General features: G+C 40.1%; 1 protein-coding gene across 4 annotated transcripts in view; it reads left to right on the top strand.

Annotated features, from left to right (window-relative positions):
• Nucleotides 1-834: 834 nt before the first annotated feature.
• LOC129331768 (deleted in malignant brain tumors 1 protein-like) overlaps nt 835-21,825 on the top strand; it is a 95,423-nt gene continuing 74,432 nt past the window's right edge. The window contains exons 1-14 of one of the 4 annotated variants that reach the window (XM_054982270.1): nt 835-908; nt 5,080-5,106; nt 9,466-9,492; nt 9,617-9,649; nt 13,295-13,324; nt 13,449-13,475; nt 13,600-13,629; nt 13,760-13,786; nt 14,056-14,082; nt 14,198-14,224; nt 17,147-17,167; nt 17,874-17,888; nt 18,012-18,032; nt 19,539-19,559. In XM_054982270.1, the coding sequence (XP_054838245.1) occupies nt 845-908; nt 5,080-5,106; nt 9,466-9,492; nt 9,617-9,649; nt 13,295-13,324; nt 13,449-13,475; nt 13,600-13,629; nt 13,760-13,786; nt 14,056-14,082; nt 14,198-14,224; nt 17,147-17,167; nt 17,874-17,888; nt 18,012-18,032; nt 19,539-19,559 (397 nt within the window). In that variant the 5' untranslated portion in view covers nt 835-844. The remainder of the gene's footprint in view (nt 909-5,079; nt 5,107-9,465; nt 9,493-9,616; nt 9,650-13,294; nt 13,325-13,448; nt 13,476-13,599; nt 13,630-13,759; nt 13,787-14,055; nt 14,083-14,197; nt 14,225-17,146; nt 17,168-17,873; nt 17,889-18,011; nt 18,033-19,538; nt 19,560-21,825) is intronic. The other 3 variants (XM_054982271.1, XM_054982272.1, XM_054982273.1) reach the window with 3 other exon arrangements.

A 21,825-nucleotide genomic window follows, 5' to 3' on the forward strand; every position in this document is an offset into this window, starting at 1 on the left:
TTCCACCATGGTCCTGCTGAAAAAAAGCCCTGGGTAGGATGCATAAAGTGGTAATGAAAAAGGATGTGATGGAGAAATTGGTGATAAGAAGGGAAGGGGAAGAAAAATCACAATGAGGGAAATGACTGTAGGAGTTAGGTGGAGCAGAAAAGTGCAAATGAAGGATGAGCAAGAGAGGAATTTGGGAGTTCCCTGTAAGGGTTCATATATGCCCCACTTGTGAGTTCATATTCAGAAAGGAAATTCTGTAATCTTTTTGCCTTACCAGAGAGCAAATATCAGCCATCTTAAAAGCAAAATAAATAACAGGCATGAAAGAGGGAACTCCTGTCATGTGCCAAAGTCTACAGTACATGTACAGATTGAAGGATTAGTAGGTATTCTAAAGCAAAGTTTTCTATGTAAAGAAAAATTAATACCAGGGAAGCAGCAACAGACTATTTCGTTGTCTACCAGAACTCCCATCTCAATCTATCAAATGCCTTTTCCACTTATAATGACAAGGCCAATAAGGAATCATGTCTATGTTCCAAGGCAGCATTAAAATCAGAACGTTCTGCCAATATTTGCATTGCATTTGACGCAACTGATTCTTATCTCTTCTATTCCAAGAAAAGTATACAGAAAATTGTGCCTCTGAACAAGGAAAAGGATTTTTTAAAAACTTAAAATAACAAAAATACAGCATCATCATAAGCCTAGAATTGCCATAAAAAACATACTGTACCACCTTTGTTCATTTATATTGAGGTAAAAATATCAAATTACATGGAACGCCCCTTCACATTTTTACAATATATATTCTGAAACATATTTCAGTAGTTGTGCAGATAATCCAGTAAACATGGATTCCATGCAGATTTTTACTTGGTTATTACTATTGCATGGAGGATATCTATGGGCATCAGGTAATGTAGCTATATTTATCTGTATTTTCTCTCACCTTTTCCTTTCTTCTTCTCTCTCTCATTCATACACATATGCATTCATGGACTTTCTCATCAGCTGTGAGTTAAAACCAGAGAAAACCTATTTCAGAGGAGTGCAAAGGATTGCAATGAAGACAGTGAAGGATTTATTAGGACTACAGCAGATGCAAAGGCTGCACGTAGTGCAGACACTGGTCATCCATAAAACGTCAGTGTCTTCTCCACATTGAAGCATTCTTAAGTTTCTTGGAGTATAAACCAAAGAAACTTTGTACAGCTAAAGAGAAGACACAGGATAGCATTAGGCGCATAAGATGAATGCACACATTCCCTCACAACGAGGGACTCATTTTAGCAATGCTAAGATCCAAATAGTAACTTTAACTGCACAGTTATGCTGGCCATTCTCTTTTTGGAGTAGGCACTGGCAACATATATACAATTCTTTCTGAAGCTTTCACCAATTTCAAAAGTGGTTTACTATGTGGCATAATGAATAATATAGAGAAAGACCACTTGGGCTTATGGAAAATTTTGTGTGGCTTATGACTCTGCTTTAGAAATATATAATGGTAAATTCCTTCTTGGAGATCACATAATAAAGCATAAATATCTCAAATATATCTAGTAATATAAGGAATAATACCTGGTTCTATGTGCTAATGTTTACCTTATTTCTTAATTTGCAAACTTTAGTTTCCTTAAGACACCTTGAAATGTCTTATATTTTAGCTATAATAATATCTTACTGCATTGTTGAGATGGGTAGCTGTGTTAGTTGGTCTGTAGCAGTAGAAAAGAGCAAGAGCCTAGTAGCACCTATAAGACTAACAAAATTTGTGGTAGGGTATGAGCTTTCGTGAGTCACAGCTGTGACTCACAAAAGCTCATCCCCTACCACAAATTTTGTTAGTCTTATAGGTGCTACTAGGCTCTTGCTTTTTTCTGCTGCTACAGACAGACTAACACGGCTACCCATCTTAATCTATTTACAGAGATGGAGTTTAGGTGCAGTGATCTAGACCATCACTGGACCCCTATTGCTACATCCTGGATCACAGAGTGGCTCATTAGGGAAGGCTGTCAGAAATGTATTCATTTGAGTACGCCTTTTCAATTGTCTGTCTTACTCAGGCTCTAAATGCATAATGCACAGACACTGATGGATGCAGTACAAGTTTAAGTATGCTTTTAATTTGAGGATGATGTAGAAGGAGAACTTTCATAATGGAGTTCTGCTCTAAAGTGAATTTATGGAGATGAACAGAGTAGCAAAACCGCTCATGCGTAGGAACAGGACTAAAGGTAATGTCCACTCCTTTAAAATAATGTTTCCATATATAAAGTAAGTCTTTGAAGCCTGGGTCATCATCACTGCAACCAGGTCTTATCTATTAAGCTGAGAAGCCAAGCCAGACTCAGAAGTTTTATGGAATCAGGTAGCATCCTATTTTCTCCCTGTGTCACCAGAATTGTGCTGACAATACTTCTAGCCCATCTGCTGTGGAAGCAGCAAAACCAGGATTTTGACTGGTAGCTCAGCAGGGTGCAACTATGAAAAGTGCCAAAGCTGTTGAGTACATTCTCCTGATTGCTCAACAATGACAAGTCCTTTCCACACAATAGGTTGGATTGAACAATCCACTAGTGCAAGGCATTGGCAGCTGTTGGCTGTATTAGCCTCCTCCCAACAGTCCCTTCCAACCCGGAAAGTTGATTCTCATGGTTACATGACCCACATGGTCAAAACTGCCCTCCTGTCCCTCCGGTCAGTAAAACTACACTTGCAGAAGAGGAAGTAGGGGGTTGATCATATGGCTATTAATCTCTGCAGGTCACACAGCCTCAGTAATCGCCTTTCTGGGATCAGAAGGGACTGCTGGGAGTAGAATGCAGGAATATATCACTGGATCCAATCCATATGGAGTTAGGGGACAGGTTCCACATCAAAGGGTGCCCAGGCTTCAGCCCTGCCACCTCTCTTTTACCAGGCTTGTAAAGAGACACTTGCCTACTCATTTGTGATAAGTAACTAGGAAAGGAAAACTTTTGAAAAGGCATGTGGTTCTCTTCTTTAAGGTAATCAGACATGAACTTCTTACCACAGAGGTGGCTATTAGTGTCTGGAAGGCATTTGGAAGTTGAATTAGCATCTGGGACAGGGATTATGATACATTTTGGACCACCAAACCACAATCTTCCCTCCCCCCCCCCAATTTGCTCACATGGAATGATAATTTGCAAATTTCTGTATAGTCTGATTTTGCAAATCTTAGGACAGAACTCTGTTTACTACATCGCTACATGCTATACAGGGAAGTGAAGAACAGGTAAGACAGAAAAAGTATAAGGTAGAGCATACAGGGAAAGATTGGAATTGTTGAGACAAGCGTACTTGCTTGCACAGCAGGTCTTCAAGTTTATGCATTGTCGGGGTCTTTGCTGTCTGGTTTAGTTGCCTATTGTAATTCACCTTGGATCTCAGTGAGAAAGGCAGATGATGATGATGATGATGATGATGATGATGATGAATGAGAATGATGTTCAGTGCTAGAAAGAAAAGCCCAGCAGGTAGTTTTAGAAAGGTAAAACAAGTACCAGCTTCTCTTGCTTTGTACAAAATACTATAGCTATGCTGGTGGAGACAACTTGTATATTTGAAAAACTGTGAGATTTCAATATTTAATGTACCAAATTGGTATATAATTTATCTAGCATTTCAAGGATTGGGCACATGTATGTAAGGAAATCCAAAAAGAATAGATTTCTTAGCAAGGTATAGCACTTGAATCCCTTCATGTATGTATGATATATGACATGATACTGACAATGCCTGAAAGATGAGAGACAACCATGTTTCCAAATGAAACAATATTATGTTACGAAGGTAACTAGAAATCAAGTGCTTAGCTACTTGAAAGTTAAAGAGTATTTCTGTGGATTAACACCAAACTTTTATTGGCAGAAGAAATGCTTTAGTATAAACTAATACAGACTCCTTTTTTAACTTCCAGCAGGTACATAATCAATCGAACAATATGGTAATTCTTGTTTTGTTGATATTTGCCAAGTGTGTTAATTATATTTGTGTTTATGTTATACAGTTGTTTATATGTATATGGACATATGTGTATGTTTATATGTATGTACAAGTTGGAAGATCATTCTTAATCCTTAGATAAAATAAGTCTCAACCCACAAGCAGTTTTCTTTACTCACCTGATTCAACTCCCAGGCATATCTATTCTGACATCTGATATCTGCCTTACCTGTGCTCTGCAGAAACTGGTTGAAGTCACACAGTTCTCAGCCATGAACAGGACACTGTTGGCTGTCACACTGGCACAGGGCCAGGAATCCGTGCATTCAACATTTAGGGGCCTGACTAGCCGATACATTAAAGTGAGCGTGGTTGTGGGATACCCAAACCCATCTCCCATTTACTGTGTCACCAGATGCTCACCTTTAAAATAGTGGGGGAAATGGGACAAATTGGCTCCCAAGCACACACAGAGGCAAGAGGAGCATCATCATTTCACTAGCAGAGAAGGGCTGTGACAAAACTAATCAATAAGCTTCTGGTATCTCAAAAGGTGATGGAAATTTCCTATTCTACTCCCCTCCATCACCACCACCACCAATGGTTCTTGAAAGCCCTGCAACTTTTCTCTTTAAATATTAAAAGAGGGTAAGAGAAAGGCTGGGCTAGAGGCAAGTATGGATGGTGGCACAACTTGTATAATGATTGCCTGAACTGAAGACAATCTGAAATTTATGAAGAATGTTTGTCTTACTCCTTTGGGGTGTTGCTGCAACAATCTCCCCTTTTAGAACTTTAGCTACATACATATTAACATGCTCAGGACTGAGGAGTGGGATGCTATCCTAATTGCAGCAAATATCATCTTGTTCAACAATATTGGGCTTATCCTTTCTTTTCCCTTACCTTTTCCTTGAACTAGCTTCATCCTCCTTAGACTCTCCTTCCTTTGCTGAGCATCTTCAGCTACATATTAAGCAGCACTGGTTCAGTGCCTACCTCTGTTTTGGGTTCATTCAGTGCACACCTAAAATATGAGTTCAGTGAACTGAGCTGAATTGACTGCAATATTTTCCTGACTTTCTTTTTGCTTTTGCTTTTCTATTCAAGAAACCTCAACCTGGGAAACCAGCCATGGTAAGTATCTTTCTCTACATATAGACAGGATCTTGATTAATTAGGATCTGATTTTGCTGCCATTGCTGCTCCCTATTGGCAAACAGTTGACTTATCCTTGTTTTTATATGGTCCTGCATTTCACCCCCAAAATGGACCACTGTGACCTGGCAGAAGTGGTATCACAGGACACACATTTTAATGAAAGCTTAACAAGAATTCTCCTGAGTAATATCCAGTGCGGTGTACAAAGTTCATATTTATGAATGCTTTCATTCATGCTGTCATTCATGCCATTTATGAATGTCATTTCATTCATGCTGTCATTTGCTACTGGAATGTAAAATTAGTCTATAAAATCTTGGAATATAGAACTGAGCATGAAACCATCGGCAACTCTTATTAACACATTACATAACCTTTTGCCCAACACAACACTATCTTTCAATAAACAGTTACTGTAGCTTTGGAAGTTAATGATATTCCTCAAGACAAAATATTCCCATTTAACCAAATCCAGTATCTGCTTCATGTTAATCAGGAAGCAAATACTTTAATAAATTCAATCCAGCATAACTTCAGCTCTGGCACAAAGCAAGATAATTTTATCTGATGTCAGTACTAACTCTAGTATCATTTCTAAGTGCATCTAGCATGGCACTGATTTCACAATACATAAATATAGAGATACCATATGGCAATTATGTAACAAGAGGGTAATTAAATATGGCTGACTTCAATTCAATTCAATTCAATTCAAATACCTTTAATGGCATACACTTCAACGTTTCTTGGAATAATGGACCAGTTGCTACCCAAGCATAACATTAGCTGTAAAAGATCAAGAAGGGTAGCCGTGTTAGTTTGTCTAACTAGCAGTGGAAAAGAGCAAGAGTCCAGTAGCACCTGGAAAACTAAGAAAATTTGTGGTAGGGAATTTCCTACCCCTTCTTCCTGGGAAATTTTTTTTGAAAGACAGAGCCAACAGAGATCATTCCGGAGGGAATGGATTCTTTCACATGCTGGGCTGTCTCCCCTTCTGACGCTTTTACTCCGCTGCCATTACTGCTTAAAACTTTGAATTAACTGAACCTCAACAGGGCAAAGGCTCCAGAAAGGGAGACACCTGACACGGCAGAGGGATGTGAGAGGTCCTCTCCGGAGTGATCTCTGCTGGCTTTGTCTTTCAAAACTATTCTTCCCAGTTAATATTGCATCTCCTGACACTTGATGAACATGTACCCAGACATCTCATCTAGTGAGACTCAGAGATTCCAGATAGGCCAGGGTAGTCCAGTTTCTCTCGATTTTTAAGTGTGATTTCATTTTCACACCTGATACACAGAGAAGCCCACCTCCATGTTCTCACATGAACCTCAGGATTCTTCACCCCCTGTGTTTTAATTTTTTTTTTTTAAAGGAGCCTGGGTAACACTGCTTGTAAATAACACAGTATCTTTTTAAAAACTTCTTTAAAAGAACTCCACATTTGCAGAACAATGCAACACTTTTAATGATTTTTAAAAACCTCACAACTGCAAAGAGTTTAAGGATCCCCTTCCCCCTGTCTCAAAGGCAGGCTGTAGTCTTCTCTTAAGTTAATTTCTTCTGAGGACTGGTTCCTTGAAGCCAACAACAAATGAATAGAGTAACTGACTACCACTATTCTTAAGTCCTTCAGTTATGCTGTTTCCCCTTCAAACACAAGAAACTGCTTGTATCAATAGTGTCTTGCCCAGGAAACACTGGAGGTTTTTTAAAAAACGTTTAAAATAAAGCAGGGGCTTTTTTGGTGGAAGGAACAGTCTGTTAATGGTCTCTGCGCAAAGAGAGGATGACATTATGTGGAAACGTACAAAAAACCCCACCATTCAGGTGACTTAAACACGGGGAAGGTCTTGGTGTGAAAGCAGTCCTGGTTACATTTCTCAGTTAAGTCTAACCCATACTGTTGTTTGGCATCTTATTTATTTATGTTATTTTTATTTATATTATATTATATATATTATTTATAGTCTGCCTTTCTCTGAAACTCAAGGCTGATTACACTGTGAGTCAATACAATCAACAGCAGAGACATTCAATAAACAATACAATAAGATGTACATTGCAGCAATTTAAAACAAGGTTGGGACAAAAAATTAGGCACCTCTGCTCCTGGGACATAACTCCTCACTATCCCAGAAGTCAAGGCGAAAGGCATCAAATTGGCTTGTCTGGGTCGTTTCATAACTCTCATGTTTGATTGGTGTAGTGCTGTTTTTTTCAGTCTGCACCATGTCAAAATGCATTGGGATCAATGAGTACTGGTGTTTACATCACAGATGCCATCATCGGTGATGTCACAGAGCCAACCACTAGGGTGGTGCATGCAGTAAATCGATGCATCACTGGAATTCTGGATCAACCTGTTTCCTCAATTTCTCCCTCTCTGCCCCTCCCTTTGTTGATCCTATTTGGCATGGGTGGGGATCATTCAAAGGGGGAGAGAGAGACCAAAGCTAGAATTTCTAGAAGCTCCCCCACTTCCACCCCCCCCCCCGGCAGCCTTCCCTTGCCCACAGACAAGATCTTGGGCCATTTTGTTTTTAAAACATGAAATGGTTTTAAATGTAAATGTTATGGAGAGCAGAAGTTGCTCTCAAAGTATGGACTATTCAAGGTTGCAGGGTGGTGGTGGTGGACAAGTCAGACTCTTTTTTGAAATTCCTCCAAGCAGCTTGCAAAGTGCTTCACCTTCCTCAAACTTCTGACATTTCTCCCTACAGAGCATTTGACAGGGTAATGGGAGGGGAAGGGCCTGACAAACTGAAATGCTTGTACCGAAAAGCAAAAATAATAACCGTGCGGAGGAGGGAGATATGCAATAAAAAACACAATGGGGAATTGCTCTCCTCCAGTGCACTTTGAAACCATTGGTGCATCAATCCAATGCTGAATTTTTTAAAAAAATAACAATAGTGGGAGAGGAAAGAGGGGAGGGGGGATGGAAAGGAAGGGAGAGGGAGTGGCTGGATAGACACCAATGGCTAATCACAATGAAGTGGGCTGGCAGAGGGTGGGAGGAGATGGAAGAGGGTGGAGCACTAAAAGGCAGAATAAAGAGAGTGCACAAGGAAACAGTTGACTGAAAAATTGAATTTTTTTAAAGTCAGGGTATAAGCACTCTCAGGAAAGCCTCAGAAAAGCTGCACAATATCCAGAGTGACTACTCATGGCAGCAAATAGGGTACGGATGGTAAAAAAACCCCAAACCCTCTGCAGTACGGGAACTGAGCTGGCAAAATTGGCCTGTGCAGAATGGGTTGTCAGCAATTTGACACAACATAATAAATAATGGTAACAACTTTTATCAAAGCATCACTTTGAATCATTTCCGTACAGTACAGTTCTATACTCTATGTATGAAAGCCCTTCTAAATAGATGGTTGTTGTGGATTTTCCAGGCTGTATCGCCGTGGTCTTGGCATTGTAGTTCCTGACGTTTCGCCAGCAGCTGTGACTGGCATCTTCAGAGGCATAGCACAGACAGTGCTACACCTCTGAAGATGCCAGTCACAGCTGCTGGCAAAACGTCAGGAACTACAATGCCAAGACCACGGTGATACAGCCTGGAAAATCCACAACAACCATCGTTCTCCGGCCATGAAAGCCTTCAACAATATACCCTTCTAAATAATTTGATTTTGCACAGCTTGCACAAAGCCAGGGAACTGGGAGTTTTCCTGACCTCTTCAGGCAGGATATTCTACAACATGGGGGCCACTACAGAGAATGAGCCAATATGGGCAGCTTTTGATTTCACCCATTTGCAGGGTGGCACCTGCAGATGGCCTTGTTCAGATAAGTGAAGCTGCCCTGATAGAGCATAAGGGGAGAGATAGTCTCATAGATATGAGAGACCAAGGCCATGAAGGGCATTTTATGTGATAGCCAATACCTTGAACTGAGCCCAGTAACTGATGGGAAGCTAATGGAGTGACTGCTGAATGGGAGTAATATGCATGTAATATCTAGCTTCCAATAATAATATAGCTGTGCATTCTGCACCAGCTAGAGTCTATGAGGGGAGACCTATGTACAGTGCTTTACAATAGTCTCATCTAATTCTGTGTGTAGTAACAATAGACAACACTGGTTCAAGACCCAACCTGTATTTTGATTTCAGTGAAATGAACTGACCACATTTCCTAAATCACTTTTTGCTCTTCATTTTCTTTTCAAGAACCAGCAACAAGCATTCCATATTCCAGTAGTAAGCATCTTCTGCTACATTTTAGACAGGAATGGTACATTGCAAACCTCCACTCTGAGTTTAGTAAATAGAACTGACATCAATATTTTCCTGACTCGCATTTTACTTTTCTTTTTATGCTCAAGCACCATCAAGTGTGCAAACTTCTACGGGTAAGCATTTTCTGCTATATATTGGACACCATTTGTTTAGTGCACACCTGTAATATGAGTTCAATGAATTGAGCTGAATTGACCACAATGTTTTCCTGATGTGCATTTTTCTTTTCTTTTTAAGCCCAAACACCAACAACTGAGCTAACTTCCACTGGTAAGCATCTTTTGCAATGTATTAGACAGTATAGGTTCACTGCAAATTTCTAATATGAGTTCAGTGAATTGAGCTGAATTGACCACAATATTTTCCTGACAAGCATTTTGCTCTTCTTTGTCAAGAAAGAGCCCTCGACCACTTATAGCTGGCTGGGAATGGGGATGAAGTTATTTATTTAATTAATTACTACCTTCCTTACTCAATTAGGGGATTTATATGCCACCTCTCCAGAGCCCTGCTCTAGGCAACTTACATCTGAAAACAATACCATACTGTAAAAAACATCTTCACAGTACCAATGTATCAGTCCTATTCACAATGGGAGGAAAAGTAAAGCATCCCTTGCTGAAATGCACAGTGTTTGCAAAAGTGTCTCTATTTTGATTCCTCTGAAAATGTCCTTTTTGCCATTTAAGCAGTAAGGCAGGAAATAAGAGGCATCTCTCCGCCTCCATCATGTAATGATAAATGCTAATTCTCGGTATGCTGACCTCACTGAAGATTTGGCTTTGAGGAACTGAAAGATTTACGTGCTGGCCTTTGCCCTACCTTCTTGTGGGAGGGGAATAATTGTGCCTCTCCTCTCTTTTAATGGTCCAGAAGAGAGGGTGACTCCAGTAAACAGAATAGGAAGAAACAAAAAATGATTGGTATTGTAGGAAACAATGATTTATGAGATTCCACAACCCCTTTGTGTTTCACCTATGCTTTGTCAGGGGAATCTGTACAGTAATGTGTGTAGAAAGTTCAGGCAGCAGCTAAACTTCTCCAAGTGCCAAACTCTGCTGCTTCTGTTGGTGCTATTAGATTAGAAGGGCTCCATCTTCAGACATTTCTTTGCCTCCACATGCCTTTCAGCCCATATCTGTATACACAGGTGCCTCACAGAATCAGGGGTCAAGGCTAGAAAAGTAACCACATCTTGCAGCAAGAAGAATTGGAATACTGTGCCCTTCTCTCTCTGAATTCTAATTAATCACCTTTATAGGAGTCTCTAACAACTTCTGATACCCTAAAATAAGGGCAGAAATTAGAACTAAGGAAGTGTTCCAAGACAAGGAAAGTAACCCCTCCCTTCCATGCTTTACTGTTCAGATTTCAAACTAGTTTACTTGTCAGCAGTCAGAATTTCAGGACAAATGGATCACTGTGCTCAACTTCAGAGGTTCAGGACAGCTTTGTAAAAAGCTATCACAATAGCATCAGAGCTCTACGGACTTCTCATATCACAGCATGTGAAGAGAATTTCCCATTCCACCACCTCCTTCCTCCAATGCTTCCTCAGAGGCTCTTGGAATTTTGAAACAGTGAGAGAGACAGAGCTGATAAGTAAATGCCATTGGTGGCAGATCATGTACAAAGATCATTTGATTTAAGTGAAGCTGTATTTAACACAATGCTTTTCTGACTCATTTATCACTCATTCTTTTTCTATTAAAGAATCAAGCTCAACATCAGCATCTCAGTTGTTCCGTAACATAATGATAAATCCTTATGGATGTAGACAAAAAAGAGCACCTTTCTCATGTGGAAATGTGCAATTGAGGAGTCCAGCAAGGTAGATGGTGTGTCCCTCCCTTGTTCTGCTTATGTCAGTATTTACCTGCCTTTCTAATGGGTGCATTAAGCCAGATAAAGATGCTCTAAGTATATCACCAACTCCAGAAGTGCCCTGGACTCTGGTAACTTTCCAATCCATGTCTCTATGAGTAAGTGTTTTAACAACGACTCATGTGTTGAGTCTGGAAAAGTAATGGATACACTACCATTTCCAGGTGACTTACAGTTGATATGTATATAACAACGTTGCTCATGCCATGAGATTTGCAAACTCTCTGAGGTCTCTGAGAGCCAAGCTACAAGTGATGCCTGACACAGGTTGGACACATGTCAGCTTACCTCAAGTTTTGATGGGAAATGTAGGCATCCTGGTCTTACAGCTTGGCTCTCCATTTAATTGAAGTTTACAGAACCCCCCCCCCACACACACACACCCAGAGAAGGGGAAGGGGGGCGCCCAGTGGGAGCTCAACGCCTGCACTCCCCTCCCGACCGCATGTTCTCCCTCCTATAGACTACCTCTCTGTAAACTTCACTTGAATGGAAAGCCAAGCTGCAAGACCAGGACGCCTACATTTCCCATCAAAACTTGAGGGAAGCTGACAAGTGTCCAGCCTGTGTCAGGCATCACTTGTAGCTTGGCTCTGAGTTTGAGGAGAGGTAACCAAGTCCTTATGACTAACCAGTCCAATTGCCTAGGAAAGGAACTTACTCAGTGTTGAACCACATTATTTCAACTCATGCATTAACCAATGGGAATGCTGTTGATGAACAACTTCCCTTAACACAGGTTTGATGCGCTGGCAAGGAAGAACAAGGTACAGCAATGTTACAAAACCAGGCTCGTCGCCAACGTGGGTCTGCCCAAATGGTGGCAATCCTGTGCAGAAGCCTTTCAGGATGCCCCCACTAATGGTGGTGGTGGAGAGTGCTCTCAAGTCATAGCTGGCTTACAGCAAACCCTGGTGGGGTTTTCAGGGCAAGAGACTAACAGAGGTGGTTTGCCATTGCCTACCTCTGTATCCCTGGTCTTTGTTGGAGGTCTCCCATCCAGTTACTAACCAAGCCCTACCCTGAGATCAGGGTACCCCCACCAATAACCAAATTTAAACATAAAATTTATTTTAAATTTTTATCAGGGTGATTTTTCTGTGGTAGTCTGGTTGCTCATGCGAATCTATGCAAAATTGCCCTTGTGACAGAGATTCCAGACAGTCCAGGGTAGTCCAGTTTCTCTCCATTTTTAGATGTGATTTCTCTTTCACATCTGCTATGCAGTGAAGCAACTCCCCCCCCACCCAAATTCTCTGCCCACCCTGTTTTAATTATTTTTGTTTTGAGAATCATAGGTAATATTGCATAGAAATAACAAAATATCTTTCTAAAAACTTGTTTATAAAAAACTCCACATATTTGCAGACACCTCTATTCATCTGCTTCCCACTCCCTAAAAGGCAGGCTGAAATGCATATGCTTCTCTTCATTTTTTAAAAAAACTATATGCATGAGTTAATGCTGCTAAGGCATATAAGAAACCTTATACTTACAAAGAAGTTTAAGATCCCCTTCCCTCTGCCTAAAAGTCAGGCCATTGTCTTCTCTTATGCTAATTTCTTTTGGAGATTGGCTACTTGAAGTCAACAAGAAATGAATAGAATAACTGACTAGCACTTTGCTGAAGTCCTTCAGTTACACTGTTTCCCCATTAGACATAAGAAACTGCTTGTTTTGATAGTTTCTTTCCCAGGAAACACTGGGTTTTTAAAAGTTTAAAATAAGGCAGATATTTTTGTGGAAGGAACAGGGTGTTAATGTTCTCTACACAAATAAAGGATGATATCAAGTGAAAATATGAAAAAATCCACCATTCTGGTGGCTGAACCATGGGAAAGCCTTAGCGTGAAAGTAACCCTAGTTAAAGTTGTCAGTTTAATTTAACTAATGCTGTTGTTTGGCATCTTCATGTTAGGTGTGTGAGGGCAGTAGACAGCACTGGTTCATGGCCCATCTATATTTTGATTTCAGTGAACTGAATTGACCACATTTCCTAATTCACTTTTTGCTCTTCTTTTTCTTTTCAAGAAACAACAACAAGCATTCCACATTCCACTGGTAAGCATCTTCTCCTCCATATTAGATAGGAACGGTACATTGCAAACCTCCACGCTGAGTTCAGTAAACAGAACTGACATCAATATTTTCCTGACTTGCATTTTACTTTTTTTTTATGTTCAAGCACCATCAACTGTGCAAACTTCCATGGGTAAGCATTTTCTGCTATATATTGGACACCATTTGTTTAGTGCACATCTGGAATATGAATTCAGTGACTTGAGCTGAATTGACCACAATATTTTCCTGATTTGCATTTTGCTTTTCTTTTTAAGCCCAAACACCAACTGTGCTAATGTCCACTGGTAAGCATCTTCTGCAACATATTAGACAGCGTTGGTTTATTACAAACCTCTTATTTGAGTTCAGTGAATTGAGCTGAATTGACCACAATTCTTTCCTGACTTGTATTTTGCTCTTCTTTTTCTGCTCAAGCACCAACAACCATGCAAACATCCACAAGTAAGCATCTTCTGTGTTGGTTCATTATAAACCTCTAATTTGAGTTCAGTGAATTGTGCTGAATTGACCACAATATTTTCCTGATTTGCATTTTGCTTTTCTTTTTAAGCCCAAACACCAACTGTGCTAATGTCCACTAGTAAGCATCTTCTGCAACATATTAGACAGCGTTGGTTTATTACAAACCTCTTATTTGAGTTCAGTGAATTGAGCTGAATTGACCACAATTCTTTCCTGACTTGTATTTTGCTCTTCTTTTTCTGCTCAAGCACCAACAACCATGCAAACATCCACAAGTAAGCATCTTCTGTGTTGGTTCATTATAAACCTCTAATTTGAGTTCAGTGAATTGTGCTGAATTGACCACAATATTTTCCTGATTTGCATTTTGCTTTTCTTTTTCTGCTCAAGCACCAACAACCATGCAAACATCCACAAGTAAGCATCTTCTGCGTTGGTTCATTACAAACCTCTTATTTGAGTTCAGTGAATTGCGCTGAATTGACCACAATTTTGTCCTGACTTGTATTTTGCTCTTCTTTTTTAACAGCCTTCAACCACTTATAGCTAGCTGGAAATAGGGATGAAGTTCCTTCCTTCCTTCCTTCCTTCCTTCCTTCCTTCCTTCCTTCCTTCCTTCCTTCCTTCCTTCCTTCCTTCCTTCCTTCCTTCCTTCCTTCCTTCCTTCCTTCCTTCCTTCGGGGATTTATATGCTGCCTCTCCAGAGCCCTGCTCTAGGCAACTTACATTTAAAAATAATACCATACTATAAAAAACATCAACTTCACAATGCCAATGTGTATCACTCCAAAATTCCTATTCAGAGCGGGGAGGAAAAGTAAAAGCATCCCTTGCTGAACTGCACAGTGCTTGCAGAAGTGTCCCTGTTTTGATTCCTCTGAAAATGCCCTCCTTTTTGCCATTGGAGCAATAAGGCAGGAAATAACGATTAAGAGGCAAATCTCAAGCTCCATCATATAAATGGTAATTGTTCTTTGAATGAACTGATTAGCTATACCATTAAGATAAATTTCCTGAGATATCTGTCTATGTCCGTGAAGAAGAACCATGTGTTTGAGTCTCATGCTTGACCATAGAAAGGTCTTTATTCTACGAACTTTCTGAGGTGCAGGAGGAAACAGGTATGGTGAGGCCTATTCTGATAAGTTTAGCTAATTCTGGTAGTAGCTGATGCAGACATTTTCCTTGTCTGAATATTCTGGCCTGTACACATTAGATGTTATATTTTTGGTCTTGGCAAATATGTGCAAATGTCTGCTGGGACAGGCTTGCCTAGGTTGTGCAGGCAAGCTGTAATCCCTGAAACTTCTAACTTTTTGTAATAGCAGTTCAAATTTTCCAAAGTCAAAGTCAAGAGAGAGTTTATTGTCTATAGCCATAGGCCGTCACAATTTACCAAACATTGACTAATAAACAATTAAATCCCTTATCACAGTTTATATAGGTTACTAAAATTAATTAAAACAATACAGTATGCCAAACTATCCTAGGAGTCACGAAACAGCCTCATTCATTACCACCTTAGATCTTATCTTTTTGGCTGTGAGTGCAAACTGAGAGACTCTATAGGACACATGATTCTCAGTGTCAGATAACAAAAACACAATCTTCTCCATTTCAGAGTATGTGTTTGTCACTGATAGGATTCTAGCCAAAAATTTAGCTCTGGGTACACTATATAATGGACAATAAAGTAGGTAGTGGGAAAGGTTCTCCACTGTAGGTAATCCACAAATGCAGGTGTGATGTTCCATAGGGGTGTGAGAATAACGCCTTGCCAAAAGAGCTGTCTGCATCATCTGAAAGCGCAGAGCAGTGGATTCAAAACAACCACCAGGCAAAGTAAGCCACAGTGCAATAATACTATTATATGTTTGAAACCAGTTTATGTTAGTTGTAGTTGCCTAGGTGGTGAACAGTTGTCAATAAACAATTACTTGACCAAACTCTTCAGAGTACAGACATTCTAAAAAGAATGCTTAAAGGAACTGGTTCAGCATCCACTTCAGCAAACATAGGAAACAACAGGCTTGATGAAGACTCAAAATATCTCTCTACCAAAAGAATCCCCAAATCCTACCGCAATACATTTGCTGCAGTTTTGAAAGTGCTACTCAACTTTTTCCCCCTATTTCTTCTCTAAGCATTAGCTAGTTGGTTGCCCCTTTGAAACTGTACCACACAGTTTTAGGTAACTGCAAAATGAAGAGCATGAACATGTACAGAGTGCACATTCCTTTTCAACATTCTCTCTGGGCTGCACACAGAGCAAAAGGAAATTTTTAAAAGGCCCCTGATTTGCATCCATCCCCCAATTTTGTTCATGCACCTTTTTTGCCATTTTTTGTTCTGCTTCCTGATGTGACCCCCCTCTTCTGGGCAGAACACACACACACACACATACACGACCACACTCCTGAAAGTGGAGAAAAGGTCAACACTTAAATCTCTAAGCTCCTCAAAGATAAACCTTCAATGAGGAAAAAAACCTCAGCATGGTCAGTATTCTGAGAAATGAGTTCATTCAAAGAACATCAATTAGAACAAACACATTCAGTGTAACTTCAAATCCAAGATGGCATAACTGTGAGTTTTCTTTGAGGTCATGGGTATGAGCACTGTTCTCAGTTGCCTCAAAATGTGCTTCTACTCACTTATAGGATATGAGTTTGAAGTGAGAAGAAGATGGCTACTATTTTGAACTATAATTTAGTAAATTCCAGTACTAAGTCACCCTTAGGAATAAGGCAGAAACAAGACTTCTGTAAATGAACAACCAGAAAAACTTTAAAAATGTTCCCCTACAGGCTTTTCTGTGGTGCCTTTCTTAGTGTCAAATTTGTGGTCCTTAGTTTGTCCTATGCACAAAGTGTGTATATTTGTAGATCTTAAAGTGACTATCCTAAAAGTGAATTTCAAAAACAGGTCACAGCAGGAGATTGCTGAGATACCAGTATAACCACTGGCCAACACCCACCTTTTCCTAGGTTTGGCCCTTTCCAGGGATGTTGTTCGGGGGTGTCCAGGGGTGCCCAGGCCCACCTAAATTTGTGGGGAGCCCTTCCCTACATCCTCCATGGCCCCACCTCCATAGATTGTAGAGGCCCCTCCCTATGATATCACCAGGCCCCTGTTCTTTTAAGGATCTGGCATAGCAATGCCTCTGGCCCAGCCCCAGCTCCTTCCCCCAGAAACTGGAAAGTCTATGCCCCTGATGGGAATCTCTGGTATGCAGCATCTTTTACTACATATTAGACAGCATTCATTTGATTTAAGTGAAGTTGTATCTATCACAATATTTTCCTGACTCACTTTTTGCTCTTCCTTTTTTGATTCAAGGGTCAATCTCAACAGATTCTGGTAAGCAGCATCTCAGTTTCTCCATGACATAATGAGAAATCCTCATGTATATAGGTATGAAAAAGCATCTTCCTCATGCAGAAATGTGCTGTTGAGGAGTCCAGCGAGGCAAATGGCATGCCGCTTGTTTTGCCTATAACAAAGTTAACTGCCTCTCTAGTGGGCAAGTTAGGCTAGGAAGTTTTCAGTATCCCATCAGCCTGAGAAATGTCCTAGACTCAAGGTGCTTTCCAATCCACATCTTTATAAATATGTGTTTGAACCATGACTTGTGTTGAGTCTGGAAAAATAATGGACCCATTACTGTGTCCAGGTGCCTTACAATCGATATTTATATGACAAGATTGCTCATACCATGAGTTTGCTGCTGTGACTGCAATAGCACTGAAATGCTATGTCTCTTTCTCTGAATTCTGATTAATCATCTCCAGAAGAACCCCTAACAACTTAAGAGTATCCCTCTGGAATGGATGTAAAATTAGAGCCCTGTTGGCTTCACTCTTCTAAAGCATTTATGTACATATGTAGAGCAGTCCCTGCCATGCCTATATTCAAGTTATGAGCTAATTGATTCTTCAGCAGTCAGCACTGCAAGAAAATTGGAACACAGTACTAGACTGCTAAGATTCAGGATAGCTAATTTCAGTAAAAACTGAATATTGATCTTATTCTCTTTTCATTTTTGTTTTTTTACGCAAATTAATAGCACCATCAACAATTGGTAAGTTACATATTCTGCTATGCTTTAGATGAAATGGATTCAAATCAATATTGTCACTTTTATAAAAGTATATTTATCCCAATATTTTCTGGACTCGCCTTTTGTTCTTCTTTTCTGTTGAAGAACCAAGCTCATCAAGTACAGGTAAGTGGCTCATCGCTGTCTCCATAAAACAATCCTATTCTGTACGGACCTTTAAGAATCTGTAGACTACCATTCTTGTGCCAGTATTTTCCAGTGAGGAGCCAAGTAATACGGCTGGTGTGTCACTTCATATGCCAATGCCAGTGTATCACTGCCTCTCTACTGAGGATAGATCCAGAGGAGTTAGCCGTGTTAGTCTGTAGTAGCAAAATCAAAAAGAGTCCAGTAGCACCTTTAAGACTAACCAATTTTATTTTATTGTAGCATAAGCTTTCGAGAATCAAGTTCTCTTCATCAGATGCCTGATCCGAACTGGTCAAATACAGAAGAGAAGGGGAGGGGAAAGAAGGGGACATATATCACAAGAGGACAGGATGCAATTAGTGTGAAGGCAATCAAAACATTCCTTTGCTTGTAAATGTAAACATCTCCTTTTGGTGTGGAGTCAGTTTGCCGTGTTAGTTTGCCGCAGTGAAGGTATCCAATTCCTATGTAGTATAAGCCCTCGATAACCACAGCTCTCCCCGCCAGCCAGTGGGAGAACACTACTGAGGGCATTCGGTTAGCTGGTGTTTGGTCAGTTATTCCTCCAGTCTCAGAAATGTCTTTCCCTCCACATGCTTCCCAATTTGGCATCGATTTCTCGTGTGCACCACCAGTTATGTGTGGAGTTTAGACAAGGGATTATCCCCTTCTGAAATATGGTCTAAAATGTCTTGCTTTTGCTCTTGAGCTAGGATGGGTCAAACATTAACCATTAATTTTCTTTCACAGAGCATAAGAGAGAATGATGTGGAAAGATTGCTTAAAGTAATTTCTTTAAACATTAATTTCTAAATAAAATAAGGAGAAATAGATTTAGAAAAAGCCTAATGAGACCTCAGCATACTTCTTGCCTTCCAAAAGCCCTAGGATATAGAAGGCAATTGAGCATCGCTTAAATGGGGGGAAAGCATAAGAGAGAGAGCCAGTTGGGGCACAAATATGTAGAACATCATGGAGAGAGCAATTTGGGGTGTGTCTTTCAGTTTTGTTCCTTCAGTCCAGGATATTAGAAAGCCTCTGAACAGTTTATTATGGAAAGAGTACTATTGGAGGATTAATTAGAATGGGAAGGACAGCACTTTTTTTGATGCTAATCAAACCGCCCAGAGCCCCTGAGGACGTGCTGTTTATAAATCGAAATAATAAATAATAATAATCACCTCCAAAAGAGTCCCTAACAGTTCATAATATCTGGGAATGGGGTTTGGTCACCCTGTTTCAACACTGCAGTCCAGAAGTAGAGGGACCCCATGTGCATCTTCTGCCTAAGGTTTGGTACCTCTTGCCTTTTGTTTGTTCGTTCTTATTTTCAACAATTTCACTTTGCTGACCTTGACACACATATCCTATTAATTAGTTGGTCAAGGTTTCTAACAAAATCACATTCTAATTGCAGTTGAAATAGGATTTATTGCAAGACTGCTCTTATACTTCCTTCCTCCTTCCTTTCTTTTCCCCAAGAAACCAGCACAGCCAGCACTGGTAAGCAGCATAAGCAGCATCTTCTGCTATAATTAAGGCCTGGTTTAAACTTTATGTTGCCCATGTGGAAATTGAACTGAGACCGTGGATGAAGTGAAGGGTAAAAGCTCTTCCACACTGTTGTCTTTGCAATTCCAGAGAAGCTTTTTGGTATACTATTCCTTCCTTGTCAAGTACATATAAAGGTGAATGTGAGTGACAATGAAGTCTCTGCAATTCTGAAGTCCTATTGAAACACTAGAAATCATACCCTCTTAACAAACATTCTAGTAATTGTTTTCTTTCTTTTTTGCATTCTTGGATCTTTCCAGGAGCATTTACAGATTCTTAATTGAAACATTTCTCAAATTCTTCTTGCTCTCTTATCAGGTTGTTATGATGTGGAGCATGTCTGTTTCTAAAATTCACTTTTTTAGATATAGTGGATGTGGAGCATGTCTGTTTCTAAAATTCACTTTTTTAGATATAGTCCATGATTCCTCTTTTATTTATCTTTTAAGAGCAATATTTCTCTTTCATTTCTCTTTGAAGAGATGTCCTTTTGTAACTTCAGCCCTTGCAGTTGTTTTATATTATACACCTCACGGTGGTGCTCTTAGCAGGAAGATAGGAAGGCTTGGGAAGACACTGCCTATCTCTGAGCATTTACAGAGTGAAATTCTGAAATTTTGCAGAACCCCCCTTCCTGCTCCTCCTCCTCTTCAAATTTCTCTTTGATCAAAAAGCAGTTGATTAGAAACTGACTCCAAATTCTTAAAAGAGGAAAAGAAAAGGAGAGTTGGATTTCAGGGAGAAAATGGGTAAAGAGGAATAAAGAGAATATTTCTTAACAACCCTACTCTTATCCCTTCTCCTCAGTGCAACTTACAACTAAAGACGTACCCAAAAACCTATTCTGAGAGCAAAGGGGCAGTCTAAAAAGTGTTGTTTTTTAAACTCTCCACATATATCTTTCACTCAACTTTGGTTTGATTGTTTAGTCTTTCCCATCCCAAAAGGCAATGCCTGAAGAGTAAATAATGGCACATCATATCCTTCCCATGCCAAGAAATGCCAGGATATGAATATAGACTTACACAGTAGTTGCAAAGCAAGAGGAAGGTTCAAAGTGAACTCCCACTCATGTGCATTTAGAAGAAATTGTGTTACACAAAGAATGAAGACATGGTGGTAACAATCATGTGTCAAAAATCCACATTTAATTCATCCCATAGGATGCATCAGTAAAATGCACACTTTCATTTTTATTTCACTCAAATGGTAATGATCACAATATCTCTCTGATCCTTCCTTCCTTCCCCCTCCCTCCCTCTCCTTTTGCCTTGTGTTGCCTTTCTGCCTTTCCTTTCTTTCCTTACTTTCTATTAAAAAGGGGAGAGCCTATAGTGACTTTCAGGGAAGAGAAAGAAGAAATAGGATGGGGGAGATTAGATGCCCCCCTCCGCTTGTTCTGCATATTTAAAATTCCATTAGCTTCTGCAGAAACAGGCTGGAGTGCTTGGGAAATAAAAATAAAATGTATTCCTCAGACAGCTGGATACCAAGGCTGAATGACTCCTAATTAGAGTTGCCAATGGTTTACCAAGAGAGGAGAGACAAAGCCTATGCAAAGGCTGTGACTGATGTCTGTCTGCACTTCTAAAACTGTGGCCCCCTTTCATGCTCAGTCTTTACAGCGCATTCATTACCGGTTTTGCATCCCATGTTTGTCTGCCTTTTACACTTCCGAGCTAGTCATGTGATGTGGCTCTGGGCTATGTTAGGTTTTCCCCATGGTATCTGGCTGCAGAAATAATGGCAAATTTTTTTGGCCTCAGCTGCCAACTCACGCTTGGTCTGGTGTATGTAAGTGTAAAATGCATGCCTCTCTCAACCCCCCTCTTCCTTTCCTATTGTATTTCACACAATGTTATTCTCATTCAAACATAAACACTTGAAACTGCCTTAAAATGGATGAGACCACCTATGCTTCAAGGTCACAATTGAATACTTTGACAGGCAGCAGCTTTCCCGGCAGAACTCATTCACATCACCTACTAGCTGGTCCTTTCATGACTGGAGATGTCAGGGATTGAACCCAGGACTATCTGCATTCAAAGCAAATGCTCTTCCACTGAGTTAGAGCCTCTCACCTTTCTTTCCTGTCTTTTGCTTCTTGTGAGCAAAAAATACTTTTTCAGCTATCAAAAGGATGCTGGTTTTTAAAACCTAGCTGTTAGACTGGGGAAACAGAATTTTGTACATGACTAATCTGAGATGTGAATAC

The sequence above is a fragment of the Eublepharis macularius genome, chromosome 6, assembly GCF_028583425.1.
Source record: "Eublepharis macularius isolate TG4126 chromosome 6, MPM_Emac_v1.0, whole genome shotgun sequence".
Lineage (NCBI taxonomy): Eukaryota > Metazoa > Chordata > Lepidosauria > Squamata > Eublepharidae > Eublepharis > Eublepharis macularius.